Source organism: Lynx canadensis, chromosome C2, assembly GCF_007474595.2.
Source record: "Lynx canadensis isolate LIC74 chromosome C2, mLynCan4.pri.v2, whole genome shotgun sequence".
In the NCBI taxonomy this organism is placed as follows: Eukaryota; Metazoa; Chordata; class Mammalia; order Carnivora; family Felidae; genus Lynx; species Lynx canadensis.
In genome coordinates this window covers 103,035,204-103,062,405 of record NC_044311.2, presented here as the reverse complement: position 1 = coordinate 103,062,405, position 27,202 = coordinate 103,035,204, and the positions used below count along the sequence as shown (strand labels likewise).

The 27,202-nt window shown below is 40.2% G+C and overlaps 1 protein-coding gene across 1 annotated transcript in view; it reads right to left on the bottom strand.

The window, feature by feature from the left end:
* The window catches only part of MORC1 (MORC family CW-type zinc finger 1), a 170,515-nt gene extending 163,377 nt beyond the window's left edge, over positions 1-7,138 (bottom strand). Inside the window, exons 1-3 of the mRNA XM_030328461.1 lie at positions 7,074-7,138; positions 3,143-3,196; positions 475-509 (exon numbers count right to left, since the gene is read on the bottom strand). Coding sequence (XP_030184321.1) covers positions 475-509; positions 3,143-3,196; positions 7,074-7,138 — 154 coding nt within the window. The remainder of the gene's footprint in view (positions 1-474; positions 510-3,142; positions 3,197-7,073) is intronic.
* Positions 7,139-27,202: the final 20,064 nt, after the last annotated feature.

Here is a 27,202-nt window from a genome sequence, read left to right as displayed (position 1 = left end):
CAAGGACAATCAACATTTGGTGACTAAAAATGAAGTCAGTGAAGAAAACACACCTGGTTTGAATTTCACAGCCCTCAAACATTCATACTTCGCATTCACTTACACATTTTAAAACTGTGATAAGTCGAGAATGAGGTATACTTAATTACGAATAGCCATTAAGTTAATGTGCTTTTTAGAATAAAACTGTTTTCTTGCAGCAGACAAACTGACGGCTCCAAATCACTCTGAAGCTTTCACAAAACCCTAGAAGATCTAATTTTGTAAATGGGTCCCCTAACAAGTGAACAGTTCTACTCACAGAGCATACTGCTCTCAACCTGGCTCCCCATAGGGTCACTGCACTCAGAAAGCACTTAAGTTACATTAAAAATCTATAAAATGTGCTTTGATTTCATGAAATAAAAGCAAAATCACTACAGGCTTTTCCATTAGAATTAAAAAAGGGGGAGAGGAGAAAACAAATATGCTTACCTGAAAACACATCAAGTCTTGCAGCCCCTGCATCTCTGGAAACAATATAAAAATATCATTGCCTCAATATGAAATTATGTTTTAAAAAAATTACACCTCATGTGAGGTATAACCTATTGTCAGGTACCAAACAATAGAGAAATCCACTTAAATTGCTTCAAAACAATTACTAAAATGTTTTGCTCTACCTTTATATACCAAGACCTATGATCACTCATAATTTGAGAATATTACAAAACCTGAAACTCAGAAATTTTAAAAGAAGAGATGGAATTTAGTGGTGTAACTACACAAAACGCTCAACAAAAATGGATATTATTTTAAAAAAATTAGTTGGAAAATAATCCATAAATTGCAGAAAGATTTTCATGATATATTTTAGTGCCCAAAAAATGAAAAGAAAAAAGCAAAATACTAAGTAATATGTACTGTATGATCATATGTTTTTTGTTTTTTTAAGTAGGCTTCATGCTCAGTATGAACCCCAATGCGGGGTTTGAACTCAGTCAGAGATCGAGACCTGAGCTGATGATCACATGTTTTTAAAGAACATATATGATAAACACATCCATATTTGTAAGGAAAAAATCAACGGTGGTTTTCTCTAGATCTGAGGTTGGCAAATTATGGTCCAACAGCCAAATGTGGCCCACCAACTGTTTTTATAAATAAAGTTTTATTGGAACACTATCATGCCCATTCATTTATATATTGCTTATAGCTGCCTTCACACCACAATGGCGGAGTTGAGTAGTTTCAACAGAGAACATATGGCCTGCAAAGGGGAAAATATTTATGGTCTGAAGAAGGATGCTGACGCCCCCTGCCCCACCATGTGACAAGATTACTGACTCCCTTTTTTTCTTTTCTTGTTCTTCCAGTTTTCTACAACTCACAGATATTATTTGTGTATTTTTTAAAATTATTTTTTAAGTGGAAATTGTAAAAGAAAAAGAGCAAGAGCCAAAAGATCCTGGTTTTACTGTGAGGGGTGTGAGAGAAAGGAGAAAGACAATGAGGAAAGTGGCCTTAGCTGATGCAGCAGTGGATGTGTTGAGGGAAGGGAAGCTCAGAATAATAACAGCCACTGGGATTCTAATCGGAAAATCTGAGTCTCTCCCAACACTTCCATCAGTCCCAACCCAAAACTACGCCAAATACATCTGAATTGCTAGGCTGACTTGTTCAAAGCCTTCAAAGTTGGGCCCTTAGCTCCTTCCTCTAGCCAACTGCTGCTTTTAAGCTCCTCCTTTATAGAAATTCTGGAACTATCACTGCCATTTCTTGAGCATTTTCTGTGTGTCAAATAAGCACTGAATGGAGTACTTTTAAGCCTTCTCACCTAATCCTTACCACAGCCACATGACACAAAAGTATTATTATCTCCATTCCATAACTGTACATTATACAAAATACCATATACACAATAGGTCCTCCATAAATGCCACTGCACTGAAATGGAAGTTTTCAAAGAAACACTTTTTTTTTTCATTTTTTTTTAACTTGAAAGGGTGAGGAAGGGCAGAGGGAGAGAGGGTCTCAAGTAGGCTCCACGCTCACAGCAGAAAGTAGGGCTCTGCCCTATGCGGGGCCGGATCCCACAAACCTGGGATTGTGACGTGAGCCAAAATCAAGAGTCAGATGCTCACCAACTGAGCCACCCAGGCGCCCCAAGAAACAGTTTCTTCACAGCGAAATGCCATGGGGTAAGGCACAGAAAAATCATTTACCTCTACAGCATATTAAGATATTTCATAATAAGCTTTGTACTTTAGCCCAGGTACTTTCTCTCTGATCAGCTGTTGTATCAGGAAGAAATGGTATCTAAATTTCAATAATTTAGATTTCAATAAAATTTAAAAGTTAAACAAACAAAAAAGAATTATTCATGTCAAAGCATACACATATGTCTCAACATACGTGTACATGTGTATCTACATTAATACATATTTGATCCATTTTTTACTGCTGGGAAAAAAAAAAAGGAAGAGGCCCCAAACCGTCTCTTCACATTTTTTCTTGCTGTCCACAACACTGTTTTGATATCTTCTAGTTTTCATTTTGACAATCACAGGAAACCACCAAACTCTTAAATGATACAGAATAATTTCTTAGAATAACACAGGGACTTTATAAAGACCCTCTTCATGAGAAAACTAAACATCTTGACTAAGTCCAGTAAACAGCTTCATTTGATATTAATTTCTAGCATCTGAGCAGCCCTGGCAAAGTCAAGTGTCTGCTGCAGAAGGACTTCAGGTTGGCCATGGGGACCACTGAGAATGGCAAGGATGAAGGCACAGGCTGGTCCCAAGAGAGCACATGCCAAGCCCCTTAGACCCCTGAGCAACCTCGAGGCTGCTACTTAAAAAAAAGGGGGGGTGGGTAGGCATGGGATCCATATTTTTTATGTGGCACCTCCTGTTTCTTAAACTTTACAAACAATCCCTTCTTTTCCTCATTTTCCTTAGAACTACTGTGCAAACTCCCACTATGAGGCAAACAAACACAAGACAGGCTAGACTTGCTAAGAGGGCTGCAAGTTTATAGACGCTGCTCTGAGAATTGCCTTATTGATCACATTTCTCTCACTCCCTTGGGTCTGAAGTCAATTTTTCCTTGCCAATAACCTCCTACTACATAGGGGTAGTTCACGGACGAGCCTTACCTTGCATTGTCCAGCAATTCAGCCAGCGCTCCAAAAAGGAAACTGTGCGTGGTGCTGAAGAAGAAAGAGGGAAAACCAAAAGTTAAACCAACTCTGTAATCAGTGTTAAAAGCTTCGAGGTACTTGCAGACAAATGTCCTCCAGTTCAGGACAGATAATCTATTAAGGAGTTATTTCAGAGACAACTTTCTTAGCATGGTCAAGATTCTGAAGTAGATGTGGTCCATTACAAAGCTGAGCCTAAGAACACAATTGCCAAAGTAGCCCATCTGTTCCTAATAAAACAAAGACTTCAAGCAGCTTTCTGTACTTATGGCAAATTTACATGTTTTAAAATTACTTATAAACAATATTCAAGTGTGGTTTGTTTGTTTTTTTGAGAACTTGTCGTTAAAATTGTATTATTTAAGATAAAATTATTTCTGAAAAATCCTGATCAAAATCCTGGCACACTGAAAGGCCTTAAGACTCCATCAGCATGTACAGAGACTGGCAGGGGACCCCTGTTTGTCCCATTAGTCGATAGATAGATAGATAGATAGATAGACACATAAATAGATAGATATATATAATCTATGTATATTTTTTCAGTAGGCCCTTTTCTCCTCTGAATTACCTGTGGTCACTCTGCTATATCCCCTCCTGCCAAGTCCTGGGTAACAAAACACATTAGACAGGTGTCTCTATTTATGCTTTGAAGGCTGAATGTTCATCTGTGGGTGAAATCAGGCTGCCTTCAGGGTCCCACACTTGCTTTTCATTTCCTGATGTGGATATTTCAATCAGCAACTTTATCACAGCATTAAGGGAAGATCCAGTCTGCAATTTTCTTTTTATGTTTAGTAAACAGGTAGCAGAAACAAGAGAGACCCATTTATCAAAACACATCTGCTCATTTGTACAGGAAGAAAAATCATCTACAGTGTCTCAGTGATTCCAAATACCTCAGGCCATAAGACATTAGCTGAAAATTTATTTTAAAATATATCTATAGGGGTGCCTGGGTGGCTCAGTCAGTTAAGCATCCTACTCTTGACTTCAGCTCAGGTCATGATCTTAGGTTCATGAGTTCAAGCCCCAAGTCAGGCTCTGTGCTGACAGTGCGAGGCCTGCTTAGGATTCTCTTTCTCTTCTCGCTGCCCTTCCCTCTCTCTCTCCCTCTTTAAATAAATAAATAAACTTAAAATACACACACCCACACATGCACATATCCCTTTTTTGGAAATTTTAAACTTTAAATACATGCTGATATGGGGTCTCTTGACTTGAGTCAGCTTTCAAGTTTATAATTAAAAAAAAAAACTACTAAATACTATTGCTGCAAAAAGATGTCCTTCACTCAAAAGAAATTCAGTGTATAAAAATCTAAAGCAGAGCAAATGAGAAGTATAGGTTATATGCTTTCCAAAAGCAGCATTTGGAACCACAAACCTTTCTAGTGAATTTAAAACACAGGGTTCAATACACAAAAATGCAACATATAAATAATACGTAAGGAAAGTAACTGCAGTCATTCTGACAAAGAAATTCCGTAGAAGTTTCTGGACTATTTCACTGAAGAGATTTTTACAGACTGCCTGCCATATGCCAATGTGGACAGACATGGTCTTCACCCTCATGGGGCTCAAACTAGTGGGAGGATATAGAAAATACACAAGTAAACAAACACACAAAGATGATATGGCAAATCTTGGTTAGATGTTATAAAGGAAGGGTGATGGGGAAGAGGACATGGTGATCAAGGAGAGCCTCTCTTTGTAGAAGACATTTAAATTGAGCCCTGAAGGATGAGGAGAACCCAGTCCCTTGCAGACACAGAGTGGAAAGAAACACTCCAGCAAGAGGAGCAGTTGCAAAAAGACACTGAAGCAGAAAGGAGCCAAGGCCAGTATGCTCTGGCTATGGTAAAAAAGGGAGACCATGCTGAGATACAAGACAGCGGGGTCATGCCGTGCTACCTACTCCATGGTCAGGAGCTTGTACTTAGCCTACATGTAACTGGAAACCACTGTCATGTTTTAAGAAGAGTGACATGACATAGCTGGTTTACTTTTTAAAAATATCACTTTTGGGGGGTGGGGGTGCCTGGGTGGCTCAGTTGGTTAAGCATCTGACTCTGGGTTTCAGCTCAGGTCATGATATCACAGTTCATGGGTTTGAGCCCCATGTTGGGTTCCCCATTGAGCATGGAGCCTGCTTGGGATTCTCTCTCTCTAAAATAAATAAATAAACTTAAAAAAAAAAATCTCACTCTGGGAGCTCTCAGGTAAATGGACCATCAGGGAGCAAGAATGGGAAGCAGAGAACCCAATTTAGAGGCTATGTGGAGTAACTCACAGGGGAGATGGTGGCTGTTTGGAACTAAAGGAATGGCAGTCCAGAGGAAGGAATGAATCTGAGACATAATTAGTGATAGCGAGAAGAGGACTTCAAGTTGAATGGGCCACGGGAGAGAAGCAAAAGAGAATTTTTTAAAAATCAATCCTGTTTTTACTGAGAGAATTCTCAAAGGAAAATCTACCTGGAGAAGCTGAGGAGATGCCAGTTTGTATCTAATTTTGTTATTGTTGCTTCCTGCTGCTGTCACTTTTGTTATTAAGTTATCTGACCACCAGCTGATAATGGGATACAGGCCAGGGGAAACCACTGTGGGACGAGGGGGCTGGGGAACAGCTGGGGTAAGTACACAAAACTAAAGCTGAGGAAATTTCTCAAGATAAAATTCACAGTCCTTCCAGCATTTTTCTTAAACTAAAAATTGCTATTTTGTCATTCGTCTTCTGCTTCAGTTAACTTTTAACTAGGTGTTCCATCCTTTCCAACTTGCAATTCTTCTCCAGGGAGATTTGAACACACACACACACACACACACACACACACAAAACTAAACACCTGCCAAAAATTTTCCTGTTTTACTTTTTTTTTTTTTTTTTTTTTAATTACATGTTTGTCCCAAGCAGCTAGGCTATCCTTGCCTGGCATTCTTTACACTTGCATTTCTGTGGTTTCAAACCTGGTACATCACTTGCAACAGATGGTACTTTTGGTAAATCCAAAATTACTATAAGATTCCCCAAAACTGACCTACCACTATGAATCACACAGCAGTCACTGCTACGCTGTGCTGGGTTAGAAATGATGGATGGAACAGAAAACCTCTGTCATCTGCCTCTGCAATCTGAGTATGTGAAATAACACCCGATGAGTACCAGAAAGGCATCTGGGCCCGACAGAGAAGCAGTAACTAGAGAAGCAATAACTAGAATGTGAGGATTCCATCCTGGGAGAGGTTACATTTTTGGAAGGACTCAGGCCACAGAGGCTGGAATCAATAAATACAAATTCCTCTCTGGAGAGCAACTTTAATCTTTAAAATGTCAGTGTGCTGGGCAGAGAATTCACAAGAGATAGGCCAGGTTGGTAGGACTGTGGTTCTGCTAACCCACAATTAAATACTTGGTTAAATGCTGGGCCTTCTTACCACTTGGTGTTATTTTAGAACAACAAAAAGATTTATAATCTAGGGGGTCCTGGGTGGCTCAGTGGGTTAAGCCCCGGACTCCTGATTTCGACTCAGGTCATGATCTCACAGTTGGTGACATACAGCCTCAGGTCTCTGTGCTGACAGCACGGAGCTTGCTTGGTATTCTTTCTCTTTCTGCCCCTCCCCTGTGCATGCACGCACTCGCTGTCTCTCAAAATAAAAAAATAATTAAAAAATTAAAAAAAGTTTTAGGCCAGCTCAGAATATGTACCGTTACCACCTTTTTATTTTTTATGCAAACAAGTTTAAATAAATAATATCTCCATAAAGCAGATACCCAAGTTCATTTTTTTTTTTTTTTTCCAAATTGGGTATTTCGCTACAAGGACCAAATTCTTCTTCACTATATGGGGACCCTCCCTTGTTCAGGCTCCACTGCGCACTCACGAGTTGGCGTGGATGAAATCCAGATGCAGCTGGGCCCGCTGGAGAGTGGCATACTTGTCGCCCATGTCCTCCAACGCGTCCCGCGCGGCCCTTGGAGACAGGGACCCCAGACCCTCAGCTGTTGGCTCAAGCCCTCCTCCACGCCTTCGTCCACGCCAACGCCCACGCTCAAGGCCACGGACAAGCACCAGTTCTGCAAGCACGCGCTCCCCCTGCTGGTCGGAGGGCGAAGCTCATCCTGCGCTGTCAGGCAAGAAAAGTCTTTGTTCCTGGTCTTGGATCCACACTTTAAGCATGAGGCATCTTTGCTAGGCTCCTCTTTCCACGCTGAGATTTATTTAACCTTCTTGCACAGTTGTTCCTATCATTCCCCATATGGTAAATGGAGCCCAAGGTTCGGATCAGAATTTGATCAGAAATGATTGCATGCACACACACGCACACACACACACACACAAAGAACATGAAGAATCTGAGTCAGGAGGTCGGGAGTACAGGGAAGGAAAGTAGGTAGTTTTCCTTCACTTGCATAGTTTATTACACAGCACCAGAGATGAAGGCATTTTGTGTTCTAAGCCCAGCACTGACTTCCTGTGTTTCTTGGGTTGATAATGTTTTCTCCGATTGAAGAGGAGAAAGAAGAAAAGAGATCAGCCAGAAAGAAAAAGGAGGGAGGAACTAAAGGCAGTCAGAACAGAATTTGGACTTCACTGTAATGTTAGGCTTGTGTTCCAGGAGAAACTTTTTCACCTGCCAGCCATCAGTCAACTATTTGCTGTGCTGGCCCAGCTCAAGAAATACACATTCTGTTCTGTTCCAAAAGACAGAACTGGGCAGGTACAGGTTCAGGGGAAAGGGAGGTTGAGGGTAAATGTAAGGAAGGACCGTGAACACCAGCTTTGCAACTGCTGTCGCTCACAAAGCACTGAATGCCAAGTCACTAAAACGTAAGGTGAAACAGGAGTTGTCCAAGAGGCTGTATGGAAAGGTCCTGGTGGTGATGAGAAATTAGTTGACCTAGTTACCTCTAAAAAGTGTTCAAACTCATTCAACCTAGGGCTATAGGACTTACAGACTAAGGTAGTTCAATAACACTCAGCAAAGATTTTACATGATAGTTTTAAAATCAGAAATGAGGTCACCCAGGCTCAGTCTGTTAAGAATCTGACTTCAGCTCAGGTCATGATCTCACAGTTTGTGAGTTCAAGCCCCACATTGGGCTCTGTGCTGACAGCTCAGAGCCTGGAGCCTGCTTGGTATTCTGTGTCTCCCTCTCTCTCTGCCCCTCCCCTGTTCATGCTCTGTCTCTCTCTCTCAAAAATAAATAAGCATTAAAAAAAAAAAAAATGAGGACACCAAAGGGCACCTGGGTGGCTCAGTCAGTTACACATCCAACTTCGGCTCAGGTCATCATCTCATGTTTCGGGGGTTCAAACCCCTTGTCAGGGTCTGTGCTGACAGCTTGGAGCCTGGAGGCTGCTTCAGATTGTGTTCTCCCTCTCTCTCTGCCCCTTCCCTCTTGCTCATGCTCTGTCTCTCAAAAATAAAAATAAAAACATTAAAAATTGTTTAATAAAAAATGAGGGGTGCTTGGGTGGCTCAGTCAGTTGAGTGTCCAACTCTGGGTTTCAGCTCAGGTCATGATCTCACAGATCATGAGTGAGAGCCCTGCATCAGGCTCTGCACTGACAGTGTGGGGCCAGCTTGGGATTCTCTCTCTCTCTCTCTGCCCCTCCCCAACTCACATTGTCTCTGTCTCTCTCAAAGTAAACAAATAAACTTAAAAAAAAATTAAATTAAAAATGAGTGTCTACTGAATAAAAAACTTGAACTAGATGTGTTTGTGATTTCTGGGCATCATGCAAGCAATGAGGCTCTCAGAAAAAAAAAATTGTCAGTTTTGAGATAGTCATTTTACTTCTAAAAAAAAGTAGTTTATCCGCTACTACATTTATAGGAATCAGGAGAGGAAGAGAGAAGTTGAATGACAACCCAAAGGAACATGATGCTCTACTTTAATTTGAAAACTGGAAGTAAACATAAACATTTCAAGTAATTTTCCTGATTGCATTTTTGTTTTAACAGTGGCTGATGTGGTGGTGTTTTGATCGCAAAATTCTCTTTACTAAGCAACTTGAGCTATCTTTCCAATTTTTCCTTCCATAGAACTTCAGAAATATGATATTTATTTTGATTTTATGGGCAAGAAAAGCTTGACAAGCCTCTTCTGGATTTATTTTACTACCTCAATTTCCGGCTGCCATCTCAAAGCAATCTACCATTGGGGGGGCACCAGGGCCACTCGCCTGTAATTAGTAAACGCTGTAATATCTAATTTCTACAGGGGGGAAGAGCGTGATTATCATAGAAGCAGGTCTTCTAATAATCTGAGCGGAGCCCTCCTGCATTAAGTGGCCAGCCTCAAAGCACCAGATGGTACTGGTTGGCCTGGATAACAGGCGCTCAGGAGGCTCCATCAGCTACGCTAAAACAGAGGCCCAAGAGTCATCGCACACAACCCCCAAAAGTCTTTCCCCTTCCCCATGTCAACCCCACTTAGCCACGCTCTGGTCCGAAAGGTAAATCTTGTTCCTTTTCAAAGTATACCTTCAGGATTCTTTGTCTTAGCCACCTCCCTGGACCCTACCTCAAGATTCATTTTCACGTTACGGTAGTTTATGATACAAAAACACTGGAGAAATAATAGGGAGGGGACATTTAAAAATGAGAACATCATCTACTCATCTTATGATTGATCCTGATTTTAAGGAGAGTCAAAACACATTTTTTTTAAAAATGGGGTGGAGCACCTGGGTGGCTCAGTGGTTAAGCGTCCGACTTCGGCTCAGGTCATGATCTCACAGTTTGTGGGTTGGAGCCCCGCGTCGGGCTCTGTGCTGACAGCTCACAGCCTGGAGCCTGCTTCGGATTCTGTGTCTCCTTCTGTTTCTCCCGTGCTCATGCTCTGTCTCCCTCTCTCTCAAAAATAAAGATTAAATTTTTTTTTTTTTAAATGGGGCTCCTGGGTTGCTCAGTTGGTTGAGCATCTGACTCTTGGTTTTGGCTCAGGTCATAATCTCAGAGTTCATGAGTTCAAACCCCACATCGGGCTCTGCACTGACAGTGTGGAGCCCGCTGGAAATTTTCTCTCCCTCTCTCTGCCTCTCCCTTGCGCGCTCTCTCTCTCTCTCTCTCTCTCCCTCTCAAAAAAAAAAAAAAACTTTAAAAAAGAATTCATTTAAGAAGAGTCAATTTGGGATAAGAGACTCTTCAGCTCTTCCTAAGTAGACATTTCAGCATTACAACATTCATTTGCTAGTCACAAACAACAGCTCAAATCTTTCAAACTACACTCTCCCCCTTTCATTTAAATAACTTTGTATGAATCAACATCTTATTACTCTTCACAAACGTGACAATTTATAAACATAAAAATAAGATGCTTATACCTACCAACCATGCACAATGGTATGCAATTTCCTGAGAATTATAATTAAGAAGTGACATTGACATATTATAATAAATACAGAAGGCAAATACTATTGAGGTAATAATGTTGAAAGATGCCAGTGACCCTCTATGGATAATAGTGAAATATCTCTGAAAGGAACTCACACCCTACTTACTTATTTTCTTGCTTTTGTGCAATTCTGAACCTGGCTGGTATATTTTCATCTCAGTCAACTCCATGTTAGACAATGGTAGGGTTTTCATTACATTGATTTTCAGTTACCCGTCTAACTGACAGTCTTTATACTCCATGTGCGCGACACTGTGGTAAGCATCTCTGGAAACTGTTGAAGGTATGAGACCAACAACTTGCCCCCAAAATAATGATGGTTACATATGAGTTAGAAAATAAAGCAGTCATCTTGGGTTGGCTAACTCATTAGCCATTTCCCCAACTTTCCTCTTCCCACCTTATTCTAAAATTATTTTTAATGTTTATTCATCTTTGAGAGACAGAGAGACACAGAGCATGAGTGGGGGAGGGTCAGAGGAAGGGAGACATGGAATCCGAAGCAGGCTCCAGGGTCTGAGCCGTCAGCACACAGCCCGACACCAAGCTCGAACTCACAACCCATGCGATCGTGACTTGAGCTGAAGTCGGATGTTTAACCGACTGAGCCACCCAGGCGCCCTACCTCTTTCCACTTTTAAAACTGAAAACTTGCTTTCCCAGACTCTTCTGTAGCAAGGGGTGGCCATTTGACCAAGTCCTCATAACTGAGACAGAAGCAGAAGTCGGCTTAGTGGCTCTAGGAAGGCTTTTGCTCTCCTGATAAAAGGCAGAGGCAGGGCTGGCTCCGTTTCCTGTCTTCCTCATCTCTGTCTTAAATACAAGCACAATGCCTGGATGTGGGGTGTCATTTGCTTCCTTGAGGGAAAAGTTAAGAGAATACATAAAGCTGTCCCAAAGCCAGCAGTCATTCATCTTCAGACTTCCTGGTGAAACGAAACTTAACATTAATCTTTATTAATTTAAGTAATTGTAATTGGTTTTCCTTTTACTTAGTAGCCAAAACTGTTCTTAACCAAGAGACAAAAAGTAATACCAGAAAGCCCCAGAAACATACTTTCTTTCCATCATTGAGCATCAGCAGAGAATTGTTCATTGTGCGCTGTGATTTATATGTCTTTTCCTGCCGGGGATGGTAAACGTGAGCTGATAGGAAGGAAGACACTCTAGACAGACACAGCCATCAGAACACAGAGACGGGAAAGGGGTAAGACATACGTAGGTGTACAGAATATAATAACTGAAATCATCAGGCTACAGTTCAGGAAGCGACAAGGTTGGCCAGATAAGGAAGGAGAGCACCAAAGAAGAGTGTCAGCTGAGGTTTAAATGCTTGGTGTGACACATGATTTCAGGACATTATTAGCTCATCCAGTGCATCAGACATCTGTTTGGTGAGAGCCAGCTCTGCGGTGGGTTCCAAGAATGTAAGCATATTCTGCCTTCAAGGGGTTACAGTTTAATACAGGCCAACAGTATCAGGTTTCAATGCAGGAAACAGAGACCATTCCAGGTATGTCAGACCCAGAGGAATATAACATGGGAAAATGAGTAGGTATAAAACCTCTGGAAGAGACAGAAGGGCCAAAATCAGGGGCCTGCCACCGACAATTGAATTCCGGCTCCCACCCTGAAGCTGCGGAGGAGAGGGCATCAGTCTGATGACAGCACTGCCACCACAACCGCCCCCAATCACCACAAGGACGGCTTCCATGTGCAGGAATGCTGAGTTGGCCACCGCCTCTGTGCACTCACACCCCATGGCCTGCACAGTAGCAGCAAAGCAAAGGAAAGCAACGTTTTTCATACCCAGAGCCTGGGCTGCTAAGGTGTCTCAGTGTGGTGTCTAGTTTTCCAACGTCTCTAACTAGAGAGTGAGGAGAGAAGGCACATGGAGACGACGAGAGACAATATACAGTTTCTACCACCTTAATGGACTTTAAAGCACCAATCAGTGCATTAAGGTGCTACAGTGCTTTGAGAGAAGTCAGGCTCCAGAGAGGTGGGTTAGGAAAGATCCCAAAGAAGCGATGGCACTTGAAAGATGAGGCTACATTTGCCAGGTGGACAGAGTCAGGACTGACATTCTAGGTGGAGTGCTGAGTTGAACCTGCGTGGACATTCAGTAAGTAGCTCATCGTGTCTAGAGTGTGGCAAGCAAAGTGGGGCAGAGGGGTGGGGGTGCAAGTTTAGGCAGGCAAATCCCTGAATGCTATGCTGAAGAATTTGGAATGTATCCCATAAGGAGTGGGAAGCCAGGGTTAGGTCTTAAATGGAATCCCATGAATAAATTCATGCTTCATAAAGATCACTCTGGATGCATGTGAATACTAGACTAGGGGGGTTCAAGACCAGAAGCAGGGAGTGCAGTTGGAATAGCATTGCAATAGAAAGTGAGGAATGGATTCTTGAGCAGGGGAGTCTTGCTGTTAAGGGGAAAGAGATACACTGGATGATCTGCTGGCTTATTTGGCAGGAAAGGTCATCTTCAGAAGACTTGCAGTAAAGTGGAGAGGAGACAATGGAGATGAGGACTGGAGTGGTGCCAATGGAGAGAAAGGTGCACATAAAAAGTCTTGATTAGGAAAACTTGGGAGTAGGTATTTCTAAATGGAATCAACAGGTAATAGTAAAAGCAGGGGGGAAATACAAGTGTGGGTGGCTTCATTTAGTTCTTCAAGGGTCTGAGGGAGGTAGAAAAGAAAGAGAGAGCAAAAGTTGCTCCATGTGTTTAAGCTTGAAGTCCTGGAGAAATGACATTGCCATTAATAGTATGGGCAAGTCACAAAAAATGACCAGTCTGGAAGGCAGAAGACAGTGAGTTCATTGTTGTCACGTTAAGATGTAGAATTAGGGGCCCTTAGTGGCTCAGTGGGTTAAGCCTCCACCTCATGATTTTAGCTCAGGTCATGATCTCATGGTCATCAGGCTGACAGCACAGAACCTGCTTAGGATCCTCTCTCACCTTCTCTCTCTCTCTGCCCCTCCCCTGCTTGCTCTCTGTCTCTCTCTGTCTCTCTCTCTCAAAAATAAATAAACATTAAAAAAAAACTTTTAATAAAATAAAATAAAAAGATTTAGCATATCCTAGCAGAGAACTGTTAATATGCTTTAAATAAATATGTGGTTTCCCTAAAAAAAATAAACACACACACACACACACACACACACACACGGTTTTTCTGTCTTCAGTGGAGTTAGCTACCAACAGGTTGTCATTTTCCAATAAAATATAGTTTTGTGTTATGGAAAATATTAGTGAACTTATTGAGTATTGCATGCCTCTGAAATCAGAGGCTGAGGAACCCATGGGAACAGAAGAAGCCAGTTAGAGGAACCAGGAAAGAAAGATACACACATAGGTAACCGTAATGGGAAGTGTACATTTTGTGGATATAAGTTAATATTGTCAAGACTGACCAGAAAACAAAAATCTGCAAAGAAAACTTTCTGTACAAAAATTCCATTTAGAGACTAATATCTAATTTCTGATTTGAGGCTATATATCCACTCAATAGGCTGCCGAAAATTATTATACGCCAGCCTTGACCTGAGAAGACCAGACAGCGTTTTCTGTATTTGTGTTTTCTGCGATTCATTCATAGAAAATGAAAGGAAGATAATGCATCCAGATTCCTCTCATGCTGGTTCCATTTTCTTTCAACAAGACCCCTTTAAAAACCATTGCAAATAGCCCAGTTTAGCACGTTATTAGAATGCAAAGTAATGAAACAAGACACTTTGATCTTTGGGGCACTCCGTAATAAAAGCCTTTTTAAAAGTTCAAAGGTGGAAAAAACCTCACACATGTAAGGAAGGCTCGTACCTTGACCTTTGCTCATAGTACTTACAGACGTGCAATGAATAACTGGCAATTCAAAGAAAGAGGTAAGCACATTTTTCCTCCTCTGGGGGAAAAAAACAACCTCTTAAAATTACTTAGCTAACTCAAACTGCAGACCTTTGAAATGGAACAGATTGTCCTAGATACTCTCCGACAATTTTCAATTTTCAGTCTAGGGATCTTTCTTGCACATAATTGCATTGTCTTTCCCTTATATCATAACACAACAACATCCAGAGGATGCCTGATATGTTTTAGACACTCAAATAAACTTTTGTTTCTAATGTAAAATTTGCTGACTACATATATATGTATATATATTGGGAGATAGATAGATAGATAGATATGGAGAACGCAAGCAGGGGAGGAGCAGAAGGAGGGGAACAGAGGATTTGAAGAGGGCTCTGCGCTGACAGGCTGACATCAGCAAGCCCAATATGAGGCTCAAACTCACCAACCAGGAGATCATGATCTGAGCCAAAGTTGGACACTCAACACACTGAGCCACCCAGGTTCCCTATATATATATATATATATATATATATATATATATATATATTCTTTTTTTTTTACTATTACCATACCCCTCCTATATCAAATTGCCACAAGTCTATTATTGAGGTAAGCTCCAAGAATCTTGTAAAAAAATTTTTTTAGAGCAAGCATGGTTTTGTCTATAACCAAAGCCACACAACAGTTTTAAAATAGTTTTTGGTTTCATTTTATTGCTGAGTGTGAATTATCTTCATTGCACGATAAATGCAATATAACAATAAAGGAATAAAAAAATCCAACATGTAGAAGAAATGAGCCTGTGATGTGATGTCAGGGATCTTCCACCATCGGCTCAACGCTCCACCTTCTTTTTATTCGTAGCCTGAAATTTCTTCAATGAGGCATAAAGACTTTCATTTCATGAATCCTGCTGGAAGAAATAATAGGGTGTGGTGGAAAATTACTGTGAGCTGAAGGGAGAAGAAACTACTTGCAAGGTTCCATGTTGAAACACTGATGCTATCCTGCTCTTCTGGCTCAGAGGCATATGTTTCTACCTTGGATGGGGACTGAACAGTGTCCAGAGTAGACGGCTTGCTCTTAGACCTTATCCTGGTGGTGTGGTAAATGATGGAGTATCCTCCTGGGTCTGGTGAGTGATAATGTATAATGTTGTTGGAAAACAACTAATCAACAAAAAATGCCAACAGGCTTTGATGTAAAATGTGCATATGGGGATTGAGAATCCACATCATTCAGGCTTCCAAATTCCATACCTTTTTCAACCAAATCATTCAGTTTTGGTGTGGCACAGGGAGGTTGGAGGTGAATTGTTCCTTTAGAGCCTGAGTCTTTTCCACAGTAGCCTCCTGACTTTGTATTAGTTTCTGTAACACATTTCTCTCAGTCTTTCTTTTGAGGGCAATCTCTTCCTCCTTCATTCTCCCACTTGTCCCTCTCCATTCCTAGAAGAAGCACTCTCTACCCTGTGACCAGTAGCCACTGAATTGGTAAATTTGGTTGTTGCCTTATTCAGAACATCATTTCCTGACAAAGCTAATCACTCCATCTTTTAAGGGACCCCCATAACTACGTAGCCTCTCACCACTGAACAGTGGTATTTAGAGTAGATATCACCACTCCATAGTGATGTCTCCTTTCCTCCTGTATCTAACTCTTCTAAATAAAATTCCCCATAAATACCAGAGGGGATGAATAACTAATATTCATAATTATTATTATCAACGTCCCACTAGCAGGACTTTTCCCTAGAAAGGGGCATGTGATCATATGCTAAGGAGTTCAGGCAACCAGGCTCATTAGACCTGACTGGATTTACTAATTTTCTTCCCATTATTTTATCAATTTAGGAGTTCAGAACTATTTTTCAAGAGAACTGGGTGCATGATAGAATACTATATAGTTGGTCATATATCTACTGTTTCTTTTGTGTTTCACCTTCTCCTGGTACAGAAACGTACCCCCAATCTCTATCATGGTCTCATCTTTGTAACTATATCTCAATCAGAACATGAAATATCTTTGTTTAATTATCTTGGGCTGAATCCTAATGCTGCTTATTGTTTCTGGGTTTGTAGTCTCTTCTTTTTCTCATCTTCCTTTTTTAGGACTACCCCTCCATTCTTGCCCCCACCTAAAGTTCTCTTCTTTCTAGCATTAAATTCTCATCTAGAGGGGCGCTGGGTGGCTCAGTTGGTTGGGTGTCTGACTTCGGCTCAGGTCATGATCTCACAGTTCACGAGTTCAAGTCCCGCGTTGGGCTCTATGCTGACAGCTCAGAGCCTGGAGCCTGCTTCGGATTCTGTGTCTTCCTCTGTCCTGCCGCTCCCCCACTTACACTCTGTCCCTCTCTCAAAAATAAATAAACATTAAAATAAAAATATAAATAAATAAATAAATAAATAAATGCATGCTCATCTAGAATAACCCAAAGAGTATCCATCCTGAGCAGAAAGTCTGATGGTGATTGTGGAGAATATAGCATTTCTCTAACATAAAGAGGACGGGGGCATCAAAAGAGGCTGAGATTCAGGAACCATTACACCTCTATTAAAAGTTAAATGTAGGGGCGCCTGGGTGGCTCAGTCGGTTGAGCGGCCGACTCCGGCTCAGGTCATGATCTCGCAGTCCGTGAGTTCGAGCCCCGCGTCAGGCTCTGTGCTGACAGCTCGGAGCCTGGAACCTGTTTCGGATTCTGTGTCTCCGTCTCTCTGACCCTCCCCCATTCATGCTCTGTCTCTCTCTGTCTCAAAAATAAATAAATGTTAAAAAAATTTTTCTTTTAAAGTTAAATGTCTATTCCTCATAAGAACCCTCTGTATGAGGATAATCAGAATTTCAAGAGCCTTGAAAACATGCACTAAGCTTGATTTTCTAGTTTCAAAGGATAATAGTCTCAGGTTTCCTTGAGAAAATGGATAACAAAGAAAAAAAGACCATAATAATACATTTAATGTCTACTATGTAACCTGGAATAAACCAAATAATCTAGTTTTGGGGCTCATGAGAAATTTGTGAATTCTGTCTGAATAGACTCCTAAAAATGAAACCAATGTTGCTGCAGTATAGAAGTCCTCCTGTCAAGCTCCCTTCTGCCAAGTCACTCTTGCCCATACATACCTGCCCTGATAGATCTTCCTTCCATGAGGAAAAAAAAAAAAAATGAATCCATCAATTTGTTGGTCACTGTCGGTAGGAAGGAGAACTAACATTTTACATTGGCCTCAACACATGAGCCAGAGATGCAAATCATTTAACAATATTGGAATTTCCCAGGATGGAAACTGGCTCAGTGGAGATGGAGAGAGGGAATATAGAGGAGCGGTCCTTATCTTGCTCAGAACTTTCCTCCATCCAAGAGAGAAAGGCAGTCTCCCCAAGGAAAGACATCACCAGCTGATAAATCCTCATGGAGCCTCTTTTCCTCCCTCGGATATCTTCTACTGCCCTTCCAAACACTCCTATTCCTTAAGCAGAAACAAGGATTAGAAGAAGCAGAACTACACACATTTGAAGGGTTTTTCTCTTTGCTACTTGTTAGTGGCTGAATTGTGTCCCTCCCAAATTCATATGTTGAATCTTTAACAGCCCTCCCCCTCACACACACACACCCATACTTCAGAATGCGACTGAATTTGAAGATATGGTCTTTGAAGGGATAATTAAGTTCAAATGTGGCTGTTAGTGCTCTCATCTGAGCTGACTACTGTATTTATAAGAAGAGGAATTAGGACATACAGAGATATGGGGAATGTATGCATGCACAGAGGGATGTCCTTGTGAAGAGGCAGCAGAAGGGCAGCAGTAAACAACCCAAAAGAGAGGCCTCGGGAAACCAAAACTGCCAACACCCTCATCTTGGATTTCTAGTCTCCAGGACAGTGGGAAATTTTTATTGTTTAAGCCACCCAACCTGTGGTATTTGCTCCGGCGGCCCTAGCAAACTAACACAGCAACCCAAAAACAATCAATGGGATGCCATTTCTGCCATTCTTATCCAGCCTCTTTTGACTCTCTTGCCCCATCCAACCCAGAACACAAAATTCTCAGTTTACTCTCCCTAGTCCCCCTACATACCCATGGTATTTCATTTTTATTTTCCATATTCCTCTCCTTTATCTTAAGTCCCCTCCTTTTTCCCCAAGGAAGCAAGAATTTCGAGCAATACTTTAAATCTCTTAATGCTACACCAATGTTGTTTTTATATGTACCAGACTAAAACACATGCACTTAGATTTTGAGCCTGAGAAAGTCACACTGCTGAGAGCTCAACTGTAGGTTATAGCAGAAAAAGCATCATGAAAGCATCATGATCATGATAGAACAGGCTACTTCAAATCTATACTAGGTCATCAAATTTATCTTTTGAGATTACCAGAACCATGGGAAAAGACTGCTTCCCTGTGGAACTAATAATAATGCCCACAGACCTACCTGTAGAGAAAATACGGCCCCACTCACTTCTGCGGTGAGTCCCTAGAAATGCTTTCTTTGCTTTTAGTTTAGTGAAGCATGGAAGACTTTGCAAGTGACAGACTGAGTTTTGATAGTGAGCTGATTGGGCAGGGTCCCTTGATGATTCTGTGCTCTGTAAACTAGCTAGTGAATTGCAGATGTTCAATAAATGTCACATATTGTCAACTATCAATTATTCAGTGTATAATGAGGAAAATGCCTTGGCATGCATTACCTCAAAGCTTCATCAAGAGGTCTGTGATTCCAACACCGTATCATAAAACAGATTGACATCTTTAAACTGCTTGACTGTATACATTTGTATTAATGGCATATCTTTCAATTACTCTGATTTGTCTATAGTGATAACCAATAGAAATTATTAAACATCAATAATACAGAATTTTTAGAGAAGGCCAGTACAGTATGCTATTGTGATAGCCTCAAATGTGACTGATTAATGCATCCTCTCCACTCAAGCCTCATGATCTTTAGCCATGCTCTTTCCTTTCCTGGAATTTTTCTTCTCCCGCAATTAAATTTGTCTTCATGGAAAACTGCAACTCATCTCACTGGAAACTTCCCCTGAAGTTGTCTTCTCCCACACAAGAAACAATGGTTGAGGGGCGCCTGAGTGGCTCAGTCGGTTAAGCGTCTGACTTCAGCTCAGGTCATGATCTCACAGTGCGTGATTTCGAGCCCCATGACAGCTGACAGCTCAGAGCCTGGAGCCTGCTTCGGACTCTGTATCCCTTTCTCTCTCTGTCCCTCCCCTGCTCACACTCTGTCTCTCTTTCCCTCAAAAGTAAATAAATTTTAAAAAATTAAAAAAAAAAAAACATTAATAAAATGGTTGATATAGCTTTGTAACTCTAGTACTGGGAACAATGTTTATGAAATGTGCTTAAAATAGATTTTGAAAAGTGCCTAGAACGTATGAAGTACCCACTAAAATAGTTGTTGAATGAATGAATAATACCTGAAGGATAAGTCTATAAACCCCTCATGGTCTGTCTTTATATACCACTCCTTGGTGGATGTTTCAATTAGCAAATAAATGGGAAAGAGGGAGCAGAAGAGAAGCCTGGGTAATACAAATGGCCTAGATCTCAAGATGATAATAAGCCCCCATATAATTGGAAGACCCCTTCACCTCAAACCAGATAGGATCAGTTTTACTACATCTAGTAAAAGAGAAGTCTATTATATAAGTCTTCAAGCTACATTTCCAAGCCACATTAAACCTAAGGTGTCTCAAGTGGTAGCAAGTTTTTAAACCTGCAATGGTCACACTAAAAATGAATACAAAAACAGAATGTGTTTCTCCAACATTTTAGCTAATTTCTCCAAGTTAATCCAGCTCCTACTGTTAACATATGATAAGTACATTCTCCCACGACCTGGTGACAGAAGCCCTAAGGGCTCAATAGTCATGATGGTAAGAGGGAGGACAATGTACTTAAGTGGAGGGAACAGGATAAGGAGAGATAAGGCTTTATTTTATTCACAAATTGAGATAATAATAAAACCAAAAGCTCTAGCTTTCAAGGCAAAACAATATTCTATGAAGTAGTTTAAAAGTAGTTTCTGCCTTATAGCAACTGAGTCATGTTGAGCTTCATTAAAGAGCTACTTTCTGCATGTAGCATAAGACTTTATGGAAACCCTTACTCCTTCTTGGAATGTAGTTGCTGTGCCATTCTCTGTCTAAATAGTCACTACCCCAGGGGTGATGGGATATTCCATCAGTCCTAGGAGGGAAAGTGCACTCGTAAATTGAGGTTCGACCTGATAATGATGGCATGTTACTCTCTATCTTAAGCTGTCAAGGACAACAAACCCATCTGTAGTGAAATCAGTAGAAAACTGACTCCTTTACCGCGTGTTATGGTCAAATTTTGTTCCCACGTAGCAATTCTGCAAAAATCTCAAGTAACTGCATAAAAATAGGTGCTATATTGCAGCACCTGGGTGGCTCAGTTAAGCATCCCACTCTTGATTTTGACTCAGGTAATGATCTCACGGTCGTGAGACTCACACTGGGCATGGAGTCTGCTTCAGATTCTCTCTCTTCCTCTCTCTCTGTCCCTTCCTGCTTGCATGTGTGTGCACATGCACCCTCTAAATAAATAAATAAATAAATAAATAAATACTGTCACCAGCTTATTTTCAATAGGTCGAATGCAGTTGAAAGTTTAGTACAATGTTTATAAGGGCTAGTATCCTCTCCTCCAACATGTTGGCTGACTCTTCATCTTTTACTGATGCTGATGATGTCATTAAATCATGCCCGGCTGCACCATGCCCTTCATCACTTCTTATCAGAATTTTCTAAATGAGCATTGCATTTTCCAGACCTTTGCAGTTTATTGGGTCTGATTGCATTGCTGGGATGACAGAGCAGTAACTAAATTCAGCTTGCTTCTTGGTAGAATAAAGTTTTCTTTCTTTTCTTTTTTCTTCTGTAAATTGTTTTTATAATATTAGATCTGATCTCTCATTTTTTTTAACATTTATATTTCATTGATATGAAAGAGACCATGGGAGCTTACCAAGGTCCATCATATCATATTAAAGTAATAATTTCTAAATACAAAGCATCAAAGTTGTAAACAGACTTCCTTCATGAGCTTCATTAATCCACGCCACTTGATCTTTGTATTTTTCAAAGATAGATATTCCAATTTTATTTCAAAGAGCATTTCTATGTCTTTATAATTAAATATTGCCAATTTTCATGCCTCCAACTTTTTTTCTCTTAGAGATCATAAGGAGAGATAAGCTCTGGGAAACACTGTTTAAAACCCAAGCCCTAATATAAAAACAAAGCTGCTACATTATACTTGGATTTTGTAGCCAGTAGGATAAGGCTGTACTGCTGATAGACCAGTACAGGAAAGTACTGATTCAACTTTATGTATTTCAGTTTAATATGAATCAGCTGATTCCATGAGATTAATTATGTTTATTGAGGGCTGTTACATGGTAAGCATGCTGCTAGGCATTGAAAGCATACAAATAGGAGTAAGATGCAGAACCAGCCTTCAGAAAGCTTGTAATACACTTGGGAACACTGAAATGTACATATGAAACCATACATAATACAGGGAGACAGGGCCTAAGTGCCAAAGGTATGCAGATGTGAGAAAGAAGCCAGATTCGATTTGGGGGATCAGAGAAGGAAGGCTTCATTCACCAGGAAGGACAACAATTTTTGGCCCATAAAGGATCTTGGATTATACATACACCACCCCTGCGGAATTGAGTTGCCGAGGCCACCTTTACCTGTGGACCAAATTGGGGTCACATTCACCTAATCCGTTTCATCTCACTGGCTGTGCCTCTCAGCACAGCGGTCGCTCTTCTTCTGCTACAAAGTTTCACCTTGACACGCTCCTTGGACAAGTTATGAAATCTCTCTGAGCCTCAGCTGACTCATCTATAAAATGATAATAATATCTTCGCCATTGAGTTGCCATGAGAATTAAATGAGACAACATATAGAAAATTCACAGAGAGGCACCTGGGTGCCTCAGTCGGTTAAGTGTCTGACTTTGGCTCAGGTCATGATCTCGTGGACTATGGCTTTGAGCCCCACGTCAGGCTCTGTGCTGACAGCTCAGAGCCTAGAGCTTTCTTCAGATTCTGTGTCTCCCTCTATCTCTGCCCCTCCCCTGCTTACACTCTGTCTCTCGCTCTCTCAAAAATAAACATTAAAATTTTTTTTTAATTCACAGAATGACTATTATTATTTCATATTTGCATTCTATATCACAACCCAAATCACCAACTAATGAGCCATTCTGTGAGAAGAGAATGAAAGAGTGAAAGAGATGGGAGACAGCCGTGCCTACAGCCCCACACCAGGCAAGCCTGACTTTAGGTTCAAAAGTTGAAGAATGATGAAGGGAAGAAAAGAGAGGAAGATGAATTTCTCCTTTGATTGTGTGTGCTTCTCATAACAAAAAGTATTTTCTTTTGATTTTCTTGAGATTTTTCTAGTCCATCCCATAATTACACATTTATACCTCTCCATCAAATAAAAGACAAGGAAGAATCACAGAAATGAGCAACTGCTGGACACATAGATGGATACATGGGATAGGCTGCCAAGATTTTACTGTGCCGATTCCCAAACATCTGTCTTTGCCAGGCTTCCATCAGTAATTAGAGGCATAACTGCACTAGGTAGATCCAGGTCTCTAAACACTCTTTACTATTCAAAGATAGACAAGAAAGTTATTTTCTACCACTGTTATGTCTCTATATCTGCTTGTTTCAGGTTGCATAATTTTGATGAGACTGGCTAACAGATGCGTGATTTGCTTTTAAGAATAAATTGTATATTAAAAAAGAATAAATTGCATAATGGTGAGTTTATTTAATTAGCTATTAATCATGCCACAGAGAAGGGTAATTGCTAAAAAAATAAAAAGTAAAGAAATGTCCTGGTTTTATTCGTTGTGTACTTTCGTTGGAAACAAACACATTTTATAATGCAGTTAAACATTCCTTTGTCTTTAAATGTTTTGTTTTGAGATAGAACCGCACACACTTGTAAGAAGATATTGTGTGCCCCTCACCCAGTTTTCCCCAGTGGTAACATCTTGCAAAATGACAGTGCAATATCATAGCCAAGATATTAATGTTGCTGTAGTCTACTGATCTGTTCAGATTTCCCCAGTTTTAAGTGTGTTCATGGGTGTGTCTGTGTATGAGATATCTGTATTTAGTTCTGTGCAGTTTTAGCACATGTTTATGTTCACATGTCTACCACAGTCAAAATACAAACCAGTTCTATCACTACAGAGGATTCTCATATTGCCCTTTTATAACCACACCCACCTCACCCTTCCATAGCTAGTCCCTTGCAACTACTAATGTGTTTATTTCTACCATTTCATCTTTTCAAGGTTACATACATGGAATCATGCAGTACTTGACCACTTGGGACTGGCCACTCATCATAATTCCCTTGAGATTCCTTTAGGCTGTTGTGTCTATCAATAACGTTTACAGTATCGCTATTGCTAAGTAGTTACTCATAAACGTACTTCAATATGTTTAATGTTCAGCTCTTGATGGATACCTGGGTTGTTTCCAGTTCTTTCCTATTACAATAAAGCTGCTATGGAACATTCTTATACAGGTTTTTGTATGAGCATAAGTTTTCATTTCTCAGAGACAAATGTCCAATAGTACAATTGTTGGGTTGTATGGTAATTGCATGCTCAGATTTATAAGCAACTGCCGAATTGTTTTCCAAAGTGGCTGTACCCTTTTATGCTCCTACCAGCAATGTATGAGTGATTCAGTTTTTCCAACCTTTTTTTTTTTTAACATCTTATTACATTAGTCTGTACAGATGATAAAATTAGTAAATAAATACGTGGCTCATATAAGAACAGCTTGTAAAAAGTCAGTCCAAAAAGTCCAAAGGGTAAAAAGGCAGGAGTCATATAAATAAGCCACATCTTAGGCAACGGCCTCTCTGACTTGTGTCAGCTCCACAGGGCTGCCAGGTATGCAGCAAATGCTTCACGCTCCTGGAAAGTAGATGGTGTGACCTACAGCTTTGCTGGGTCTCAATTAAAATAAATAAATCTTTTCTTTCCAAAACAGGATTATGGCATATAAGATGCTTCAAGTAGCCCTGTGTTCAACATTGCTTATAGGTAAGAATCTATTTCTTTTTTATTTATTATGCCTTTTTACAAAATCATGCTGATAGATAACCACTTTCGACTTTTTTTTAAAGAAATGAACAAACATGTTTTATCCACAGATCAATTCTAGAGCATTGGGAAAACCAAACTATCATGTCATGCCATGGTTTTGAACATGTTAGTGTTAATTGTGTGTGATCATTCTGTTCCTAGTTATGTATTAACATATTAGCATGTCACTAATGCTAAGAAGTCCTTTTAAGTGCTGCTTCCAAAGAAGTGCTCTTGTGTCCTTGAACAAAGAAAAATTTTAAATGGCTTTTAGAAACTGTAATACTTACATGGTACCATTATGTGGAGACCTCAAGGTACTGTGAGAGTGTGAATTCATTAACCTTTAGAGCAAGCTGTAGCTCAGAGAAGTGGTGTTTTAAAGACAGATCAAGGAAGGCACTGAAGGTCAGATGATTTGCTGCCAAATTGACCCAATAATTCAGTGGCTGATATCTGAATGGAACTGAGAGGTCATTTGTTTTTCTTGTAACCAAAACTGAAAATACCTACAAAGGTATAAATTATTTTCGCAGTTAAATCCTTACAACTTACAAATACTTTTGGTGAAATGCTTAAATAAGAATAAATTTCTACTTTTATGATAAACTTAAGACCCACAAAAAAAAGTACATACTTTTCTTGAGGCGCACACACACATACACACACACAGATAAAAGGATATACTTAGAATATGATTCTAAGTATATGTGTACTTAGAATCATACTTAGAATATGATTCTAGATATATGTGTACATATATGTATGTGTATATAAATAGCCTTTCATTCTTAAGCATGTAAATAATTTTAATAAAGAGTTTTAATCATCAGAGTTATATTTATGTTTGGGACATGTTTAAATAACTGATTAAAGCATTTTTAGCCAAGTCATTATTAGGCAATTATCATCAAGGCATGTGTAATCATAGTGGTTACAGCCCACTTCTCCAGATGAAGAAAGTGAGGCTGGCTCAGTTTGAGTGTTTCGGGAGCACACTGCAAATCGAAGTCATGGGCTAGTTACAATCCATCAGTGCGCTGCTTTGCTTTGCTGATCCACGCAGTTGGCTTTAGAGTGGGTGACGGTGGATTAGAGCAAGGCTAAAAGCACTACTGCTAGTCACCATTCACCTATGAACAGGCAGGGTCGAAAATATCTGGCAAAAGGAAAATGGTCCTGCAAAATGACTTTTACAGACTTTCTCAGGAAACAAGTTGGAATTCACTTTAACTCCAGCTGAGATACGAATGTGTCTACCTGGAAAGACAACTGGTTTGACTGGTTTCACTTCATAAATAAATGAATAAAATTATGTGGCTGAAGTTCGTGAAATAACAAGTTGAGAATTAGAAACCAAGGAGAGAGAAATGTTGACAGAGCTGGGTTCAGCCCTTCAGATCTCAGGAAAGAAGACTTTACCACCTCTAGGCTGAGTACACATAAGTCTTTGGGACCAGATTCATTTCTTACACAAATGATTCGTTTAACTGACATTTTCTAAATCATTCAGCTCTCAAGTAGGAGATCGTAGCTTGAATCAACTTCAGTCACTTCTTCCCTCTCTCCTCCCATCTTTCATTTAAGAATGCAGCTTATTCATCTGCACTTCCTTGGAGCCCTCTACTCATAAGAAAACAACCATCTTAAAAAGGTGTGTGTTTATTATTTAAAAAAAAAGTTTTCTCTGTTACAGATTAGTTGTCTAACAAATTGCTTTTGTCTAGAACTTAATTTGAAGTCAATAGGGAAAAGATGTCATTATCCATTTTCCAAATGGGAATGCTGAAGCTAAAAATGATGAAGAAGCTTCCCCAAGTAATTACATTCATGAGCACAGTCCTCAAATCATTTTATTGACTTTCTTAAAATAGTAATTTATGCACATTGGAACTGGTTCCCTGGCCAGAGAATTAGAAGTCCAAGTGTCATGATTTGATCAAAAAACAAAACAAAAACCCTCTCTTCAGCATTCAGGTCAAGAATTGCCTTCTCCTATAATAAAAGCAGAAAATATTAATATTACTACCTGAAGTCTTTATTCTGTGGGAGGGGCCTTCCATAGGTTACCTTAAGTCCACTCTCATAATCACTCTGAAAATAAGTGTTACGATTTTCCTTCTACAAAGGGAATTTAGGCTTAGAGAAGTTAAATGACTAAACTACACAGTTCATCAATGGTGATGCTGGATTCACATGCAAATCCTCCATTTAGGTCTTCTGAGAACAAAACCCTTCTTTCTGCTACACAAACTGTCTCCTCTGGCCCTGTTGCTAGATATGGGATATGCAGCTACAGGACAGGCAACAGAGCACACAGCAAGCCCACCTGCTAAAAGGAATAAATCCACTGTTGTGGCCAGTGGTTCTCCAAGAGCAGGCCTGGAGTGAGGGAGCTGGATGACTTTATGGGAACAGATAGAGCCAACTAAGATATAACCGGAAGCTTTCTCCAGCTGTGGCTAGTTGTAGCGAGGGTAAAGAGAAGTCCTAACTCAGTATATTCCACCTCAAGAGGGCACTTGTTAAAATCCAACAGCCCCATTTCACACAAAGGAGAAATATGGAAAATACGCAT